Below are 22244 nucleotides of genomic sequence, written 5' to 3' on the forward strand. Positions count from 1 at the left end.
CATTATTATTAAAACAAACACATAAATATTTTTTCATGATACCATTTAATTGTTATTGTTTTGGCTATTATTAATTGGGTAGCTAAATTTCATATACAGTGATCCCTCGCTATATCGCGCTTTGACTTTCGCGGCTTCACTCCATCGCGGATTTTAAATGTAAGCATATCTAAATATATATCACAGATTTTTCTCTGGTTCGCGGATTTCTGCGGACAATGGGTCTTTTTACTTTCTGTACATGCTTCCTCAGTTGGTTTGCCCAGTTGATTTCATACAAGGGACGCTATTGGCAGATGGCTGAGAAGCTACCCAATCAGAGCATGTATTACATCTATACTAATAAAAGGCAAAGCCCTCACTCACTCACTCACTCACTCACTCACTCACTGACTCATCACTAATTCTCCAACTTCCCGTGTGGGTGGAAGGCTGAAATTTGGCAGGTTCATTCCTTACAGCTTCCTTACAAAAGTTGGGCAGGTTTTATATCGAAATTCTACGCGTAATGGTCATAACTGGAAGCGGTTTTTCTCCATTTACTGTAATGGAGATGAGCTTCAACGCCGTGGGGGCGGAGTTTCGTGTGACATCATCACGCCTCCCACGTAATCACGCAGTACATAGAAAACCAGGAAGACCTCAAAAAAGCGCTGAAGAAAACATGCATTATATAATTGAGAAGGCAGCGAAACAATAAGAAGCGAGCGAGTGACATATACAACCATATTCATGAGTTCTGCTACTTGAAACAAAGCACGATGTAAACCTACACTTTAAATTAAGTTCATAGACAGGCTGCCGCTGGCGTTTGTAATTTAGTGCCTGCCCATATAAGGTCGTCCGTCAGCGGCAATCCAATAGCAAACTGCCACGGGTAAATATTCACGGGTGAAGGACTGTGCTTTTGGAGAGGAAGATGAGATGGTCAGGGTGGTGTTTGACACAAACTGCGAGAGAAAGTTTTAAGTGCCAGGACTAAGGTAACATTAAATACAGCCATGGACATAGCACAGGATGGCACCAGCACAGCTGGGAACCTTCGATGCATGTACACCGAGTGGCTCACGTGAACTGGCGCAGTGCACAGATAAAAGCAACAGTTCCAAAGAGCTGAACAAAACTGAATTACACAATTGAAAAGGCAGCAAAAATATGAAGCGTCTGATACATACAAGCATATTCATAAATCCAACTACTGCGGAAACAAAGCACACGTTGGAAAAAGTCAATGTCCGCTAAAGGAAGACAGTGTAAAAAACCCGTGCATGCAGTGTGTCAGGTCTCAGATAAAGAAGAAGGCGAGCTGTTTATTGATGCAGTAAGAAACGAATCGATGAATGAAACCTGTCATCTTTACAACGATTGACAAACACGGAATGTAACTTGAACACAACACATCCTACAAATACGAACCTGATTGAAAGAAATAATGATAATCAAATCCTTGATGACAGCAACACTCACAAAACAAATACTGTATATTGACAGTCATGTTACGTTATTTTTAAAATGTTCCCTTTTCTTTTTATAGCTTTTTAACACACTACTTCTCCGCTGTGATACACGGGTATATATATATGTACTGTATATATATATATATCCCGATCTACATACTCGAATAATGGATACTTTATTCGCCATCAATGATTGTTTTGGTAAAGCCATACTCAGTGTATTCATTAGATGAGCGGTAAAAAGTAAGAGTGAGGGAGGATGACTTATTGAGGCATGCAGGCTGTAGTCGCGTCAACTCTATCTGAATTGCGCGATCACATTTAAAAAATATATATTTTCAAGTTCTATTTAGTCCATATGTGTCAAACTCAAGGGCAGGGCCACATCCTTCCAGTGTAATTATATCCGCCCGCGAGATCATTTTATATACTGTATTATTGTTATTAATGGCCCGGGTATATGAAGAGCTGGTAACACAATAAACTACAGATCCCATAATGCAGCGCTTCAGCTGCCTTGCCGAACACTTACCGCGTTAATGAAGTCTAGCTTATGATGCTGCAAGTTATTGCGAAGCTAGCTCACACGATGCTGAAGAGAAAAGTTGATTCTGAAAATAGAGCCTTTAAAACCGATGGGAGGCTGAGTATATGTTTACTGAACCCGTGTGTCTCATTTGTGGAGCTAATGTGGCTGTAATTACAGAATTTAATCTAAGACGGCACTATGAGACAAAACATCAGGGTAACCTGAATGCAATGCAGAAGATACAGAAAGCAGAAGAATTAAATAAGATATCTGACACTTCAGCGGACGTTTTTACCCGTGCACAATCACAAAGTGATTTCAAGTGAAGCTGCTTTTATGGGAGACACAAATGCACCAGTGCAATTTGCCCCACTTTCCCTGTTGCCAAGTAATGTTAAACCAAGTCGTCACTACGGTGTTCCCAAATCGCACTTTGCTGATAAACTGGCGCACTGAGTTTGCACGGCGCTTTGGTGACTTTGAAGAACAAAAAGTCCGTCTACATGCGGCTCGAACCTTGTGCATGTTTGGTAGCACATATCTGTGTGAGAAGCTCTTCTCAGTGATAAAGACTAACAAAACTGCACACAGGAGTCGCCTCACTGATGAGCACCTGCAATCCATCCTGAGAATCTCCACAACACAGAACCTCACACCAAACAGAAGCGAACTTGTTGCCAAAAAGATGCCAGGCGTCCAGCTCTAAAATGACATATGAGCAAAGACAACTGAATGATTTGATTTGTTATTGCTGAAAGGAACACATTTTATTTATATTTCTAGGTTTTGTTATGCAGCATGTTCATATTTGAATTTGTATAATTTTGACAGGATATATTTTTATGGAGAGCAAAATATTATAAGTTGTTTAAGGTTTGAGTTGATTTATTCACGAATAATATTCCTGTCTGTTTTTACCATTCCTACCAAAGATATTTCTGTCGACTAAATAAAAATTCCTTCTATTTAAAATTTAAATAACAATAATAACAAATACGATAGTTCATAATATCCACGCAGACTTGCACGTAAGAGCGGGAGTTATCCGTTTTAACAAGCAGCGTATTGCACTGATACGAAATAGCTGTGTGTGTATATATGTAGATATGTATTTGTGTGTATATATGTATATATATGTATGTATGTATATATGTGTGTGTGTATATTTATGTGTATATGTATAGATATGTGTATATATATATATATATGTTTATGTGTGTGTGTGTAAATATATATATATATATATATATATATATATATATATATATGACAGCAACACTCATCACTCACAACAGTGACAAAACAATTATATTGACAATCATGTTACATTATTTTCAAAATGTTTCCTTTTCTTTTTCATTGCTTCTTTAACACACTACTCCGCTGCGAAGCGCGGGTATTTTGCTAGTATTAAATAAAACTCCTCAATGACATACGATGTGCTTCCTGCACGGTGCTTGATTGTTTGCTTTTCTCTCTCTCTCTCTCTTTTGCTCACCCTCTCTGACATTTTCTGCGCCTGACAGAGGGGGTGTGAGCAGAGGGGCTGTTTGCACAGAGGTTGTTTGCCTAGGGGATATGGTGATTCAAAAGACAAAAAAAATGACTGTTATTTGTCACCGTGTACAGTAAACGCAGGTACTACATATAATGTAATTTAATCAGTTTGCACTTTAGAAGTATATCTTAATATCATTAGACAAACTTCAAAAAATGCCTGCTCGACATTTTCCATGGCCGTTGCATTTCATTATTAGTTAATAGACTGACAGTGCTGACTCTTCTCATTCTAAATGAATAATAAAACCTCATTGCTGTATATGGCATTATTGTATTAAGCGAATAATTTCATTTCTTGTTTCTGGTTACTTTTAAAGTGAGATTTTAATTAAGAGTACACTTATGCAACTAGAAGCTCATTAAGAGTACACCTTAAACAAAAGACAGAAAAAATGTTTTCCATGCAGAATTAAAAATACACTAATATATGATCTTCTAGATATTCTCAGTGTTTCATAAAGGTATCATTAGGAACCTTTAAACCCCTTTTGCTAAACAATATACCACTGTATTTCAAGTTGAGGTAGTATCGGCCTAGTTTTGAAGTACAGCCATGCTTGAGCAGCTCAGAAAACTTGTATCTATCAAACTATGCCTAGGGTGGAGATTTTGTCTGTATAATCATGTCTATTCAAGTTATTAAATATTTATTTTTTTAAGCAAAATAATTCAGGACACACAGACTATTTTTGCTTATATATAGTAAATGGCTTTTCATTTTATTACAGTGTTTTTGTGATATTTTTTTTTTTTTGGCCAGAAAAGCATGAGAACAATATCAGCTGCTTTAAGTTTAAAAGATAAAATGGAAAAACCTGCCCCTTGTTTGCATGCAAATAAACATCATTCTAAAGAGCGATTAAAAAAGATCCAAAATCAAAGATGCCCACATAGCCATGGGACAAGGTGTAGCCCATCAGCCATCCAACTCCCAAACAATACCTCAGCAGACTGCCACTGCATAATATTGGAGTTGGTTGACCTGCTGTGCCAAAGAGAATATAAGCAAGACCAAATTAACAAATAGGATTTTGCAAAAGTTTAAAGAATGAGAATTGCAAGAGGCCAGACATAAGTTAGAAGCAACATTTACCTAGTGCAAGTAGGATAAAGAGCTAAAAGGTCCTGGAGTTAGAGCTGGTTCTATCATTTTCAAAAAGAATGATTTTTTTTTTGGGGGGTAAAGCTCCTTGTTTGCAGAAGGTATTTTACATTTTATGTTGTAATTAATATAATTATTCTCATGAGCATAAAATTTTTTTTAATAAAGCTTTGTTTACTGTACAACCGGGACAAACCCCAGTTTTCTTAGTATGATAAATTGTGACTTTGCACTTCCTTTCCTCTCCACCTCCCCCCTAGTGACTGCCCTGGAGAATAAATACTTGCTTGTTAGTTTGCCCTAATTACATCTTTCCCCAGGGGAAACCCCCAGCTGTAGGACTAATGCAGTCTACATGGACATTTCTAATGAACAGGCATCACATGTTGAATAAGTGGGGTCTGTTTTTTTGCCATTCACTTAAAAACTCTTCCCCCTTTTCTGCTATCGCATTCATAAATTCTTAACAAGTTCTTAAGAATGTATGGTTTGACCAGGAATAATGCTGATTGGCAGTTAAGTTTACAGATGTAAAATTGATAAAGAGTAAAATGTTGGCAAATGTATTCATTGAAGAAATGAATGAATTTTTTTTAATGATATAGAACAAATATAAAATGTTTTCTGAAGTACTGTGGGTATGAAATAGTGGATTTTAGTACACGTTAGCAATGTTTCTCAATGAAACACAGTGATTGTGGACACTGGAGGTTTTGTTTATCAGTAGCGAATAATATGCTTCATGGCTGTTTAAAGTTGATGTTTTTCTGAATTATGTGACTATAGCAAAGCCTGGGGCAGGGATGCTTGTTGGGGGAACTATAGCAAGTCATATGCATTTTTAATTTTTGTAAACATCTCTGCACATCAGAGTGTTTTAGTGAAATAGCATAACCCTAAACTAAATCCATCTCTAAAGGGTCTCTCCACCCATCAATAAATTGGGAACACTGTGATGTACAGAGAAAAAATAAAACCCGGAAGCAAAGGATTGCTCATTCGTCTTACCCTCTTCCTATTTTTCTTCTACTTCATCAACATCAAAGCCTTTAAAGATGGACAAAGAGGGCTGGAATTGTTATGTTGCTGAACCGCTTTCAAAATGACATCACTAGAAAGAAAAACCTGTAGCTCCTTCAGATTAATAACAGTTGTTGGTTGCTGCATGGGAAAGTTACAGAGAAACTTATGTTTAAAAGGTAATCATCCCATAGTGCGTGAGTCACTGACCCTGGCAATTGTAACTTAAATGGTAGTATGAAGGATTTTAAATATTTATATTCTTGTAGTACTTTGGCACATAGCTAAAGTGTTTTAGTTATTACCTATACGGTATGTCCTTTATCAAGCTCATGTTATCTAGATCAGAACAGTGTTAGAATTAAAGCCAAGAAGTTTGGTAACCTGGAGGTCTAGTAGCATGAAAAGTGTATTATTCCTATGGTAATCCTTTCTCAAAAATACATAAGACATATTTCAACCAAAAAGGTAAGATTATTTCAGTCAAGTTAAAAAATAAATAAATAAGAAACAAAGTTAGCTCTGTGATGTGAGGTCAGTGTAAAGTATATCATAAAACATGACTTGGGTGAACAATTCGACTGGCAGAGCAACAGACTGTATCAAATGTAGTGTTGTGTGCTACCCTGAAAAAATACTGAAATGGCAAATTTTTGTTTTGGTACTGTGCCAGCTTCATTTTCATTTCAGAAATAAATTGTTGTGTGCAGACAACAGAGTGCTTTGTAATATTTCAGCGCAATAGCCGACCCTCTAATGTATTAGTTTCTAATCCTGTCCATACTCGTCACACATAATGCAAATCTTAGCATCTTCAACTCTGCCACCTCTAGCTCTGTCTCCTTCCATCATCTCCAACCCATATAACAAAGCTGATCTCAATACCGTCATGTAGACCTTCCCTTTCACTCTTGCTGATAACCGTCTGTCACACATTACTTCTGATACTCTTCTCCTTCCATTCCACCCTGCCTGCACTCTTTTTCACCCCTCTTCCAATAATCCCTGTTACTCTGTACTGTTGATCCCAAGTATTTAAACTCATCGACCATCAACTCTCCCTGCATCCTCACCATTTCACTGACCTTCCTCTCATTCACACACATGTACTATGTCTTGTTCCTACTGACCTTCATTCCTCTCCTCTCTAGAACATATCTCCACCTCTCCAGGGTCTCCTCAACCTGCTCCCTACTCACACTACAGATCACAATGTCATCAGCAAACATCATAGTCCACGGGGACTCCTGTCTAATCTCACCTGTCAAACTGTCCATCACCATTGCAAATAAGAAAGGGTACAGAGCTGATCCCTAATGTAATCCCACCTCCATGTTGAATGCAATCGTCACTCCTACTGCAGACATCACCACTGTCACACTTCACTTGTACATATCCTATACAACTCTTAAAAACGTCTCTGCCATTCCCAACTTCCTCATACAATACCACAACTCCTTTTGAGGTACCCTGTCATATGCTTTTTCCAGGTCCACAAAGAGCAACCTCTTCTGCTTTCTCTATACTTCTCCATCAACACCCTCAGAGCAAATATTGCATCTGTGGTGCTCCTTCTTGGCATGAAACCATACTGCTGCTCACTTATCATCACCTCCCTTCTTAATCTAGCTTCCACTACTCTTTTCCATAATTTCATGCTGTGGCTCATCAATTTTATCCCCCTGTATCTACTATAGCTCTGCACATCCCCGTTATTCTCAAATATCAGCACCAGTACACTCCTCACTCCTCAGGCATCCTCTTACTTTCCAAGATTCTATCAAACAGTATGGTTAAAAACTCCACTGCAATCTCTCCTAAACACCTCCATGCTTTCATAGGTATGTCATTTGGACCAACGGCCTTTCCATTTTTCATCCTCTTCATAGCTGTCCATATTTCCTCCTTGCCACTGTTACACTTCCTGACTATATCCATATCGTCCAACCTTCTCTGTCTCTTGTTCTCTTCATTCATCAGCCTCTCAAAGTACTCTTTCCTTCTGTTCAACACACCCTCCTCTCTTGTGAGTATGTTTCCATCTTTATCCTTTATCACCTTAACCTGCTGCACATCTTTACCAGCTATGTCCCTCTGTCTAGCCACTTGGTAGAGGTCCTTTTCTCCCTCCTTAGTGTCCAGCCTCTCATACAACTCATCATACACCTTTTCTTTAGCCTTCGCCACCTCTCTCTTCACTTTGCGCCTTATCTCCTTGTACTCTTGACTGCTTTCTGCATGTCTCTCACTATCCCACTTCTTCTTCACCATCCTCTTCCTCTGTATACTCTCCTGTACTTCCCCATTCCACCACCAGGTTTCCTTTTTCTCCTTCCTCTGTCCAGATGTCACGCCAAGCAGACTTCTTACTGTCACCCTTACTACTTCTGCCTGGTAACTCTCACTGCCTCCCAGTGCCTGTCTTACCTCCTCCCTAAACTCAACCTTGCAGTCTTCCTTTTTCAACTTCCACCATTTGATCATTGGCTCTGTCCTCTCTTTTCTCCTAGTAAGTGTTCAATTGTAATTTGTAATTCATAATTTGGACTAGTGAAACCTGTTCTGTAGATGCCTTCATATCCACAACTGGAGTATCTCTGGATTATTTAGTATTGAGCTTTGGAACTGCACAGGTGAACTGACATTCTGCCTGTTGAAGTATCTTGGATATGCATGAGTGTGAGATATACTCTCTTCACGGTAATTTTTTCTCTTGCTTTTCTTTATCTTTTATTCTTTAGTTTTGTACATCCGTCAGTGAACTTTGCACTGTTGATATCTCAACAATATTATTCAATGAATATCCTGAGTTCGGATGTGGTCTCTGTAGTGTTCACACTTTTCCTGTGTCTGTGTGGGTTTCCTCAGGGTATTTCTGTTTGCCCATCCCATTTTTAATATGTACCCGTTCGGTTAATTGGTGATTTCAAATTGGCCTAGTGCAAGTAGGCTTAATGATTAAATATTATTATTAGCATTGGCACCAACCTCCCCACAACCGTGAATTCAATTAAGTGGTTTTGAGAATGTTTTTGAAGCAGTGTTGTCGTCTTGTCTTCTGTGTATAGCAGTATACTTTCAAAGGGTTAACGCGCACCTAAGTACTTGTAAAAAATCAATCAAGTGTACTGTGGTGTTTTCAAGTTATATGCATTTACAGGTATATTTAGCTTTCTGTTAAGTAACTAGATTTTCTCCTACAGCAAATATATATACATGTTAAGTTAATCTGTTACTTTAAAGTGGTCTGTTGAGTGTGCCCTGCAATTGCCTTTGCATCCTGTTGGGACTGACTCTTCCCTTGTACCTGCTATTGCTAGGATAAGCTAAGGTTTCCACAATCTGCCATTGGGCTAAGCAGGTTAAAAAAATAAATTAACTGATAATTCTGAGTTATTGTTCCTTTTGGTTGTTTCCATGGGGTATGAATACTCACTTGAATAAAGAAGTACTCCTGCTTCAAAGTAATTGAAGTGGTTTTCTAACTGCACAGCTGCAGAGACAAAGAGGAGACATATGGGTTAAATTCAGATGCAGTGAAGGCAGTTGAGAATGGGAATGGCTTTGCTGAAGATAGGTGAAAAATAACGGCTTAAAAGGCAAATGATCTAGAAACAAGTAAAATAAAATGTTAAAGCAGTTTTGAAGATGAAAGAAGGCAAGAGACAGAAGTGTTCCATTGCAAAGGAAAAGTATGAGTGCACTTTTTCAAATTGTCGATCCATTCTTTCTTTATCTAAACTTACTTCGCTCGCCAACCCCCGTGCGGGGCCCTCCATGCTAGCCATTTCCCGGATCTGCTGCTTGCGACGAATCATGCTGTGCTTTTGCATAAACACAAATATCAACTCTGTCTTTGATATCTCCGTCTTTCTAAACTATTATTGTTGACAATTCTTCACGTTAGTTTATTATATATGCGAGCGTGATCTTTCAGATTCATATAGAAATCCAAGGAAACTTATTTGTCCTTGTTTTTCAGATAAATTTTGTGTAAAGTGTGTGATACTTTTGGACGTTTGGATTTGTATCCATCATTGGCTGTAGAATTTCTAATACGTCCGATCGTTTAACTCTTTTGATTCTATGTTGCAACGCTTCTTTGTGATCATAAATATAAACCTTGAAATGACACTTTTTGTAGCTTTGTCATATCACCCATGTCCATATATTCGATCTCTTTTCGCTGTTCCGTTATTTCACAGAGTAATAATTTCCGTTTGTTAGCGCTAATGCGATCTTTACCATCAGTTTCTTGAGACTTTTGAATTTTAGTTCTTTCATAATCTCTAACCTGCTCTGCATGTGTATCCAGGGCAGTGGAGTCGAGGAGTCAGAGACAATTTTGTGTACCTGGAGTCAGAGTTGGCTTAAATATACCAACTCTGACTCCTAATAAATTTAAATTGTAATGAAAAAAAAATACAGCAAGTTCAAATGTCCCATTTCACAAACAATAGTCATAATTAAGTACTTCTGATGTAAGAGCAAAGCCCAGTGCATAGTTGTGTTACTACTAGTGTGAAGTTCATCAGAGCTATTATACAACTGGACATTCACGTATTGTAATCTGGATTATGGTACATCAAAAAAGTGTTTTCGTTTTATTTCAGATATAATGTGTTTAACAAGTTCAACTGAGTGTAAACAAGTGTAATGGTGTAGGTGTGTGCTGTGGCCTGATGTCTGTTTAGGGGTTCTGTCTGCACTCTCCACATACAGTATGCTCACACCCAGGGCTGAACTTTAGCATAACGTTGCACACCACCTGCTTTAGAAGAGTTTGAAATGAAAAAGGAACACATTCTATGTATTGTGACAGATAATGCTTCTAATATGTTAAGCACAGTTGAGAAAATGAATAAAGTAGTTGAAGAAAGTGACAAACATATTAGAGGAAGACAGTTTTGCAAGTATTGGAGAAATTGAAACTGAAGAGAATAGTGATATTTTGGACAACATTGCTGAAGAAGCATCTAAGCTTACTACTATTAAACATATGCATTGTGCTGTTCATACTCTGCAACTTGCTAAAAGAGATGGATTGAAAGATCGTCATGCAAGTACTCTAATTGGCAAATTAAGGCAAGTAGCTGTTGCAACCAGGGTTCCTAAAACAGATGCCATTTTGAAAAGATGTGCAGGAAAAGGAGCCATTTTGGATTAAACAACATGCTGGGAAAGCACTTATTTGATGGTAAAGCGTTTGCTTGAACTAAAAGACTTTCTTAAAGAACTGGACAATTAAAATGTTTTATTAACTGAAAGGCAGTGGGCACAAGTAAAGAACTAGAAAGTCTACTTTCTTACCCCTTTACTGTCACCAAGAGGTTGCAACATGAAGATTTAACACCTGGTAATTTTTTCTTGGAATGGAAGATCTTGATATATTGCCTGAACAAAAGTGGAGGGTTAATAACTGATGGCATCGTATCTTCATTGAAGAAAAGAGAGAGTCTCTTACTAGATAATCAAATCTTGTTAGCTGCTATTTATGTTGATCCAATGAATCGAATTATGTTGAGCAGTGACCAGATTGCTAATGGTAAAAACACATTCTATGATGTAGCAGTTCACATGAAGGGATTACAACTTCCTGAAACACCACAACTGGCTAAAGATATAAGCATTGGTAACTCCGGATCATCCTCTTCAAATGAAGAATTAGACTTTGATTTCTACTTGGATAAAATGGAAGTTTCAAAAGCAAACTGGCATCACCTATGCCTGAAAGATAAACAACCAGTAAATGTCCAAATAAAGAGATTCCAGCAGGAGTTTTTTAAAGAATTAAAAGAAGCTGAAAAGTATGATCACTCATCGAAACTGACTGTAGAAGAAGCCATCTTTGTTGATCCAGAGATTAATTAGTGATGTGGCTAGAATTGTAACAGCAGTGCTACCCACCCAAGTCAGTGTTGAAAGACTATTTTCAGCTCTAAAATTAATCAAGTCAGATTTAAGAGCTTCTATGAAATAGGATCTGGCAGAAGCAATTCTGTTTATTAGAACATTGCATTGAGTTAATTTTGGATTGCATTTAACAGCTATTCTACTCTACAACTGTATTCCAAGTTTAATATATAAACTGTTTTTGTTCGTGTAGTTAAGCTTTGTTTTTGTTTTAAAACTACTGAAGAATGTGGTTTATATTTTTTGAACTGGTAAAGTTCCTAGTCCTGATTTTTATGCATGCTACTACTTTATAGCCACTTGATAAAAACAATAAATAAAACCTTATTGTTTTCATTTTTTTTTTGTTTTTTTTGTTTAACTGACCTATACGGTAGATAGTCAGCTTCCTAGCCAGTAGTTATGTGGTGTTGCCTTCCTTCGATCAACATGGAAAATACATTAGCATATTAAATACAGAGGAGTCAGAATCAGAACTACCTGAAACTAAGTAGTTGGAGTCGAAGAATTTATCTACCGACTCCACAGCGCGGTGTGTATCACACAGTTTTTGAACCATTTTACAACATTCTACTTTGTCTTCTACTCTTTCTTTTCTTCTTCTACTGTTTGTCTTTTATTTCCACCCCCGCTTGGACCTGTTAGGTTTTCAGTTCATCTCTTGGCACAAAGTCTCTTCTCGCGGGACTTGAAATTATCTCTCTGAAAACGTCTTGTCTCGTCCCAAGATTTTTTTTATATAATCGAGAGATATGTTTATGCAATTTTAGATTTAAAACCAATGGTAGTGTGAATTCTTGATATAAATTCAGAAGGAAAGATGAACCAGATCATATAGGATAATATTGTTGCTGGCATGTCAGAAAATACAAAGATCATGCTATATGGTTTTTCAAAGAGGACTATGCTAAAATGCTGAAGGAACAAAAGCGGAGTTAAAACAGTTTGCTTAAATTTGCTTTCAGAAATTTTGCGACTTTGAAGTCTTAGAAGTAATAGGTTAATAGACAGCTGAAAGTATGTTGCAAGTCAAAATTTTTTTTCACAATCATGACTACACATTAATTTACAATTGTAATTAAGTCATTAAGTAAAGGTTTTTTTTATAAATAAAAAATGTCTGTTCCTTGAGTCTAAAATGGAGTCTATAAGGCATCAATGCATTAAAAAAATATATAAAACCTATTCATTCTTTTCTAGCAGATTAAAAAAATTAGGTTGTTCATTTAAATGCACCTTTAAGAAGTGACAATGAAAATTAGAATTAAGAATAATGTAGATGTGAATGTTATTGAAATACAAGTTATAGCAATGGGCACAGTTTTTTTGTGAAGGAAATGCACTAAATATATTGAACAGACATAACGCTGGAAGCTGAATAAGACTTTAGAGAACAGAGAGAAGTGAAACACTGGTATAGAGTCATTAGGTCTGAATTCAATAAATTCTAGGAAGATCAAGGGGTTGGTTGGAAGCCTAAGCAGTTAGAAAGGTGGTGTGGCTCTGTAGCCAAACAATATTTGTGTTGTATTGATGAGATGTACACTTTCATGGGAACTGTCCCTCTTCTAATTTACAAGCAGCCCTTTCTGACATTGAACAAAAATGTTTATATAAACTGAAGGAATATGTACTGTTTTGTGAAATATGTGTACTCTTTTGTCTTTTTCTTCCAGAGTTGTATGGATTTGATGTCCTCATTGACTCTACTCTTAAACCTTGGCTTTTGGAAGTAAACCTTTCTCCATCCTTAGCATGGTAAGAGTTGTCAATTGACTTCAAAAAATAAATTTGCAAATTCCTAATTACTAATGAGTTGCAGAAATTTAAAGGTAGCTTTATGCATTATTGCCTTTGATAGTTATTTCTCATTAACCTTTATGAATAACCATAGACAGATTATAATCTGGTTGTAGATTAGGATGGTTATGTATGCGCATGTGCATTATTTCTACGGACCTCACAAATATGATGTTCTCTTAATACATAGATATTGTTACAGTATAATAATGTTGCAATAAACAGGTTGAGTATCCCTAATCCGAAATGCTCCAAAGTCTGAAGGTTTTTGAGAACTGCCGTGACACCACAAATGGAACATTCCACACTAAGGATATCATTTATATAACTTTGTTTGGATTTAAGCATCAAAATATGCATGTGCCAAAAAGCAGATGTGAATAACATATGAGCAGGTTTAAAACAGACATTCATTTATCGAGAGCAAGATATTTTAATGTCTTATTGAAAAATGAAAACTAATATATAACAACATAAACTGACTATGCTTTGGCAGAACCATTGTTCACAATCTGTTTAATAATGTGAAGTTCAAAGTTGTCTATGCATGACATCACCATATGTGAAAGTGGCTTGGACCTCATTTACAATACAATACAATTTATTTTTGTATAGCCCAAAATCACACAGGAAGTGCCGCAATGGGCTTTAACAGGCCCTGCCTCTTGACAGCCCCCCAGCCTTGACTCTCTAAGAAGACAAGGAAAAACTCCCAAAAAACCTTGTAGGGAAAAATGGAAGAAACCTTGGGAAAGGCAGTTCAAAGAGACCCCTTTCCAGGTAGGTTGGGCGTGCAGTGGGTGTCAAAAAGAAGGGGTCAATACAATACAATACAGTACAATACACAGAACAGAACAAATCCTCAATACAGCATAAAAATAAAATTTTAGAAGTAGTAGAATTTAACAGTAGATGATATCACATAATATGATTTGGATATTTTAGAGTCCTGGAGACCTCATCCATCAAGCTGCCTCCCCATTTGGCCATTCCAGCTGAAATAGCTAATCTGATGAAAGGACCCTCTTTCCCATGATTCCTGTGATCCTCCATCAGGGATGACTTTACCATAGGCAGGCAAACAACTTGGCAGGTGGGCGTGGCACCAATGCCACATTTGAGTACCGAGAAGAGAAACAGAATAGGTGAGGATTAGTATCAAATTATAACTATCATGTTACTTATGTTTTAGTGCTAATGACTAACAACAGAGATGCAGTCTGTACAGTTAATCAGCAGCTCTAGTCAGGATATGCTAAACTGAAGTAGTGAGTCTTCAGCCGGGATTTAAAGGCTGAGACCGAAGGGGCATCTCTTATAGTAGCAGGCAGACCATTCCACAGTTTAGGGGCCCTGTAACTAAAAGCTCGACCTCCCACTGTTATTTTATTAATCCTTGGAATCCTAAGCAGACCGGCATCTTGAGATCTTAATGTGCAGGTTTGTAAGTCATGATAAGTTCAGACAAGTAAGCGGACCTTGGCCATTTAATGCTTTATATGTTAAAAGGAGGATTTTGAAATCTGCCCTAAACTTAACTGGGAGCCAGTGTAAGATTTAAGAACTGGAGTTATGTGTTCATATTTTCTTGTTCTTGTAATAATTCTTGCAGCAGCATTTTGGATTAACTGGAGGCTGTATAAGAACAGTTTGAACAGCCAGTGAACACGCATTGCAGTAGTCAATCCTACTAGAGATAAATGCATGAATTAATTTCTCAGAATCCTGTTTATTTAGAAAGCGCCTTAATTTCCTAACATTTTTAAGATGGAAGAAACATGTTTTGGACAACTTTGTAATATGCTTTAAATGACATGCTAGAGTCAAAGATAACTCCTAGATTGCGGGCTGATTCAGTAAAATTAATTGGGATTCCAACTGAGTTAAATGACAAAATATTGCTGTGATCAGCGTCATTCCCTCCAACAATTAACATCTCTGTTTTATCTGTATTTAAAGACAAGTAGTTCTCATTCATCCATTCCTTTAATTCACTAACACAACTAATTAAAGACAACATCGGAGAAACTTCATTTGATTTAAATGAAAGGTATAACTGGGTGTCATCTGCATACGAGTGAAAATTAACATTATGTTTCCTAATGAGAGATCCCAGTGGAAGCATGTAAAGTGAAAACAGTAAAGGTCCCAGTACTGAGCCCTGGGACACCATATTGAACTTCTGTGTATAATGATGGAGTACTGTCAGCACATTTCTGTACATATTGGAATCGATTTGATAAATAAGAACTAAACCAAGCAGCACGGGCCTGTAAGCCCAACATCATTTTCTAGCCTATGTAATAAAATAGAATGGTCAATGGTGTCAAATGCTGCACTTAAGTCTAACAACATAATTACAGTGGAGTTTCCTTCATCAGAGGATATCAGAATGTCGTTTACAACCCGTGTTAGTGCGTTTCTGTACTATGACCAGTCGAAACCAGACTGGAATTTCTCAAATAAATTGTAATGCGTAAGGTGTGACTGAAGCTGACTGGCTACTTTTTCTAGTATTTTAGAGAGAAATGGTAAATTTGAAATAGGCCTATAATTATTTAGTATGTGTGGGTCTAGGTCTGACTTTTTAAGTAATGGTTTAATGACTGACACTTTTAGTGCATCAGGTACTGTGCCATGCAATAATGAACTATTGATAATGTTTAGAATAGGTGCTGCAAGAACATCCATTGCACTTTTTACTAGTTTTGTTGGCACTGGATCTAGGGAACAAGTGGTGGGCTTCATTTTAGAAATTAAAGATAAGACTTCCTGCTCAGTTACCGAATTAAAATTACTAAAGTGCTGAATGCAATGTGAGAAAGGGTCTGTTAAGCTAGTATTTGGTTTGTACTGTGATGCTAAGATCTGGGATGTTATATTTTTAATTTTCTCATTGAAGAAGTTCATAAAGTCTGTACTGCTAATATCTGTTGGTATTTTGCACTGTAGATCTGAATTTCCATTTGTTAATTTAGCCACTGTTCTAACATTATTGTAGAACAGTATTCTGAGTGAGCTTTAAAGAGAGCTTTTTTATATTTTTAACACTCTCTGTCCATGCAATTTGAAAGACATGTAGCTTTGTTGTTCTCTATCTGTGCTCCACTTTTCGACACTCTAATTTAAGAGCTCGAGTTTTTCATTAAACCAGGGAGAGTTTCTATGTGCTTTGATCACTTTTGTTTTAAGGGAGCCCTGTGTCCAGAGCATCTCTCAAGGTCACATTATAATGTGATGTTAGCTGATCTAAATTGTTTTCCACGTTTACATTTGATGTTAACTGATCTAAATGGTTTTCCACAATTACACTCGACTTACTCAAGGTATCTATAAATTTTGAAGCAGAATTACAATCTAGATGTCACACTGTCTTTGTTTTAATCTGTGAGTGCGTTGGCATGGGCAGAACTAAATCAAATGTAATTAAGAAGTGATCGGAAATAACTACATTTAATGGAGTAATATTTAAATTTTGAATTTCAACTTTGTAAGTTATAATTAAATCTAATGTGTGGTTATGATTATGAGTTGGACCTTTGACAATCTGACAAAATCCTACTGAATTTAACAAATAAGTAAAACATTTGCTAAAAGTGTCAGTTTCCACATCAATGTGTACATTAAAATTCCCCATCAGAACTACGTGATCATAATTTATAGCCAAATCAGACAGAAGGTTGCTAAATTCAGTCATGAACAATGAATATGGCCCTGGTGGTCTGTAGACTAGCACTATAATTGTGTTGGAATCTGTTTTAATATTTAAAATGAATGCCTCAAAGGATGTAAAGTTGCCTAAATTTTTAGGAGTGATTTGCAATTTGTTACAATGAATTATTCCAAGGCCTCCTCCTCTAGACTTATGAAGGAACGAGTATCCATCTGGTGACGCCTCAGCTAGGGGAACAGTGTCACATTTACTAAGCCAGGTTTCAGTAAGAAGACACAGATCAGATTTTGTACTTAATATATATCATTTACCAAAACAGCTTTAGTGCCAAGAGAGCAATGTTCAATAAACAGCATTTAAAACTGCATGGTTCTTTCTGAACTGCTGATATATTTTTTGTTTTAATTTGAATTAAATTTCTATTACAGATGCCCCTGGTGGAGGTCTGGTTTTATCCCTTGGTCTAATTATACACCTTATTTTTGGTTATCAATTAATTTAAGGTTTGTATCAAGACTAAATTTACTGGATGCCCCACAACAGGGATTATGGGTAACAGCTTCAGGAAAATAACAGGTGGGATAAACAACAGCCTGTGATTTAAGATCACATGACTGCGGCCTGGATGGTGCTCTAATCAGTCAACCAGGCAGTTTTGCTGCCATATTTTGGGATAATACATAAGATCCCTCCAGTTAGGATGAAGACCATCTCTTCTGAAAAATCCAGGCCTTTCCCAAAAATCATCCCAATTGTTCACAAATGCTATGCTTTTATTTGCACACCAGGTTTCTAGCCAGCAGTGAAGGGAATGCAATCTGCTATAAATCACATCCCTCTATATAATCTTGGTAAGGGACCAGATACAATTAAATTCCGACATTTTCTTTTAGCTTTGGTGCATAGAGAGATGAAGTTCCTTTAATACCTCAGATTGCTGTAGATAAATATCATTAGTGCCGACGTGCAACAATAAAGTAGATACTTCTTCATCGGCGACACGGTCCAATGCGCCTCTATGCCAGAAATCTTGGCCCCTGCAGGCATTTAACATTAACTGCTGGTTTAACATAGTTTGGAATTCTAACATTTTGCACTATGGAATCGCCAATTATGAGCACTTTCTTTTTATCAGTTTCCACAGGTGCACTGCGGAGAGCTGAGAATCTGTTCTGGGTCCAATTGGTGACCTGGGTGCTGGGGACTAAATTTTGGATTCTTAGACCCCGTCTTACTGTTACCCACTCTCCCTGTGGCTGAATTGGTGCTGCTGACTTCGGCCGCGCACTGACTACAGTGGAACCTGGAGAGACTGAAGCTGAATCAGAAGTAGCCGAATTGTCTAAACAAACCGAGTCGATCCAGTTTTCGGTTTGCCTCATTGCTATCAGATTCCTAATGCGGTCCTCCAATTCGCGTATTTTCCCGACCAACTCTAAATTAACTAAACACTTTTGGCAGGTGAAGCTATCTACACTGTCGGCCGGAAAACCTGAACTGTACATGCTGCAGGACACACAACATATAAACGTGCCCTCAATGGGCAGAGAGCAGATAGAACTTACGTTTAGTGTTGATATCATCTTCTCCGTTTTTGTAGTAACTTCGGTGCTTTGGCACTTTCCGCGTTCAGCTGAATCACTAAGAGACCGTCGGCTTTAAGTTTCCATCACCTGCTGAGCGATTGACTTTGATTTCTCACTGCCGGTTATTTCTCCTGGTCAGCTGCTGGCTGTACTTCAGTTGAACTTACATGGGTGTTTACAAAGGGCTATGTGTCTGTGGGAGATGCTGCTGCTCTGTGCTTCCGCTCGCTGCTACTCTGAAGTTTTCACACACACACACACAGTTGCTTCTTTGGACGAGAGCGGCAAATATCTACATTGTTTGATAAATGCACCACATCCACAGGCTTGTTTTCAAGTTGAGCTCTTTTGGTACCAACAAAGCACAAACTTATCATTATATCACAACAGTTCTCAAGACTTACTCAAATGCTACTGGGAGCAGTAAGTAGCAATTGGTGCTGCTCTTACAAGCTGTAAATGTGAGAATGGGTGCTTGACACATTGTTACACCTTTCAGTGATACTGAATCAAGGTGGATTAAAGCAAGGATGAGTTATACATCAGTGCATCTTGTATTGCTTTCGAAAGCAGTCATCTTCAGTGGTAGAGAGAGGAACCAGGCAAATTCTCAATACTTGCTTTTCTGGTTGCATTAAATATCTATTCATACTATGTTTCATACTATGTTTACAACCAGTGACTGTTTTCAACTGCAGAGAATATTTTCTAATTTCAATTTCTTCACAGATTCAGTCAAGACCCACAGCTATCAGGTCAATATGGCATTCAAGCAGAAAATAAAAGTACAGACATTTCTGGAGCAGTGTTTAATGTTAACTCATAAAACATTATACATTTAAAGCTGGATGGTTTTGCAATGCAGTAACTTTACATTTTAGGTTCATAATGTCATTATTGTCACTAATAGAGAGTACATTGACATTCTTTCTTACGTGTGCTCATTAACATGTCGTATGTTGCTGTAGTACAAAAACTCTCTGTTGTCTCGTGCCTAATGCCTGTACCTGGTGCTAAAATGGAGACCAGAAAAATATTCCAATATTTCTCCTTGGTGGATCAATAATGCATACCTCTATGAGTATCTCTTGAATTTTCAACAGGCCGCGATCTTAAGGTTTCCCCAGGTCTTTTAATGATGCTGCTTCATAGCTCCTGGCAAACTAGATTTGCATTATGGCCTGTTTACTCAATCTGTGTGGTTTTTTTTACATTTTCTCTCTATTTCTTTGTAGTTGTTTTTTCCTTATCTCCAAGATGTTTGTTTAGATTAATTGTAAGTTTTTCATTGTCCCAAAAAATGGACTTGGCAAGGTAGATGGGGCTGAAGAGGTGCTTTCTTTTTTGGTGTGAGTGTGTGTGCATGCATTGGTAGACCCAAGATAAAATGGTTTTTATTTCATATCTGATTTTTGTATGTCATCTGTTGAAGTAAATACTTCCATACAAAACAAATTGAATTGAATGAACATTACTGGAATTTTTTAAATTGATTTCACATCTCCACCCATATTCATGCTGCGTGCCTAATCAGTTAGACCAAAGGAATGCATGAAATTTTCTCTTAATAAAATAGCTTAAACCAGTAGTGTCAAAGCATTTATCAAAGTGAAAGGTTATAAGTCGGAAAAGATGGAAGTGCTAATTCATGGGACCCTGAACCTGTCTCACATAGTGTTACGATTTGGATTGTGTCTTGTACCTTTTCTTTAGCTTTTTTCTTCCATTTATTTCTCCTGTTTTTTCTCCTTGTCTCTTATTTAGGTTAATTTGGCTTGCTGAGTATTTACCTTGTTTGTTTTTTTTTTTTAAATATATATTTATAGCCCTTCTCTGTGCTTCATCTTGTTAATGAAGTTAACAGATTGGGCATACCCATGTATACCCTCACACCCACAGTGCTTCATTAATTGAAACTGCCGTCTCCTGAGGTAGGTATAATGTACAGCTTTCATCACTACCCCATTCACAGCTATTCTTGTTCCACTTTTTTTCTATTTCTAAAAACACCTTAATAACAGATCAGTAGGGTGAAACATATTTTGGTATAAAGTCTCCATAGTGTGAGCAGCCCACTAATAGAGCATTTTAATGTATACTGTAGCAGAGCTAATTACTGTTCAACAATACTTTACAAGGCACACATCAAAAGCATTGATGGAATGGAGATGGAAAGGTGAAGTGGTAAAATGAACAGACATTTTAAGGAAAAACTGGAAACGTTTTTTAATATGATGCAGTTTAGATAAGTTGCTATGATATATTGATTATCTCGATATATACATCTTTTTTTATGAAAAGAAAACCTAAGTAAAACAACAATTTATTACACAATAATTTTTTTTTTATATAATTCAAATGTCAGACTTCGCTTCTTCTACTCTTCCAGAATCACGTCATGGCACCTTAGTTGTTAGATTACAAAAAAAAAGAAAATGTGACTAATTTTACAGAGAGCCATTTGTAGTTACTCATTTTTATGTTTATCATAAACTAGATTTGATTGGTGTTTAAAATTCTCAGGTTGACCATTATTCCTCTTAAATATCACTGATTGATGATTTTATTGCTGGGGATGAGGCATCACAGTTGTAACCAAGTAAGCCATTTTCACTGTTTTGTAATTCGTGTAATGTTTAATTTGGCTACAGAGTGTCGAGATTGTTAAGGGACATGCACTGTCATACCTTGTTTAGAATAGAAAAGCTAATATGGACCAACTGGTGGTAAATTGAACGAAGTAATCAACCAATTTGGCAATACTTTGAATATAAAGCAATTTAAGTGTGGTGATCATAAAGGTTTAACAAGGTTATTTGTCGACTAAACCAAAAGGTTGTTATTGGAAAAAATGTCACAAATAGTGAACTTGCATAGTCATTTGTGAATATGCCATTTGGCCAACTGTGCAGCTTTAGACAGTGAAGCTTGTATAAGTGCTAAAGGCTTATCTTACCCATCTTTAATTATTGGCGCTTTTGGATTTTGAAAAAGTACAAAATGTAAGCAGGGCATCGTGAAATGAGCACAATCTGCCACAGCCATTTGATATTATTTACATGAATTAATGTTAATAAATTAAGAGATTTGCTTTATGTATTCTCTCTAATATGCAGTTTTAAACAATAGTATTTTCCTTGCTAAGCCACATATTTTTACCAGTACTGAAAATGATAAGCTATTTCCTGTAGTAAAACTGGTACACCACTAAGGTCAAATGATTATAGCAATTTCATTGTGCCCCAAACTAACCTGTGCTGTATGGGTGACAGAACCTTCACCTGTTTGAATGCCAGCTTTAGAACGACCTCCCTAAATGAATTAAACTGACTCTATTCATTCTTTAAAAAGCATAATTAAAACATTTGTTCAGGAAGACATTTAACTTAATGTGACATCCTGACCCTTTCTTTTAGTTCACCCACTCTGTCCAGGTGTTCATACTAATTTGCATTTTTGTGTCACATTGCTATTTGTTCAGGGTTTTCTTGTAGTATTTTCTTTATTTTGTATTTTTATTGTGTTTGTCTCTCATTCTAGTTCAAAGCATTGTGTTTTATGAATTAAAATTTTAGTATTTTATGAAACTATTATCTTAGTTTTA

The 22244-nt window shown here is 36.9% G+C and overlaps 1 protein-coding gene across 2 annotated transcripts in view; it reads left to right on the forward strand.

Moving 5' to 3' along the window:
* ttll5 (tubulin tyrosine ligase-like family, member 5) overlaps positions 1-22244 on the forward strand; it is a 311958-nt gene that overhangs the window by 85446 nt on the left and 204268 nt on the right. For both annotated transcript variants that reach the window (XM_039741240.1, XM_039741241.1), the window contains exon 13: positions 13258-13339. In XM_039741240.1, coding sequence (XP_039597174.1) covers positions 13258-13339 — 82 coding nt within the window. The remainder of the gene's footprint in view (positions 1-13257; positions 13340-22244) is intronic.

This window comes from Polypterus senegalus, chromosome 18 (genome assembly GCF_016835505.1).
Source record: "Polypterus senegalus isolate Bchr_013 chromosome 18, ASM1683550v1, whole genome shotgun sequence".
Taxonomy (NCBI): Eukaryota; Metazoa; Chordata; class Cladistia; order Polypteriformes; family Polypteridae; genus Polypterus; species Polypterus senegalus.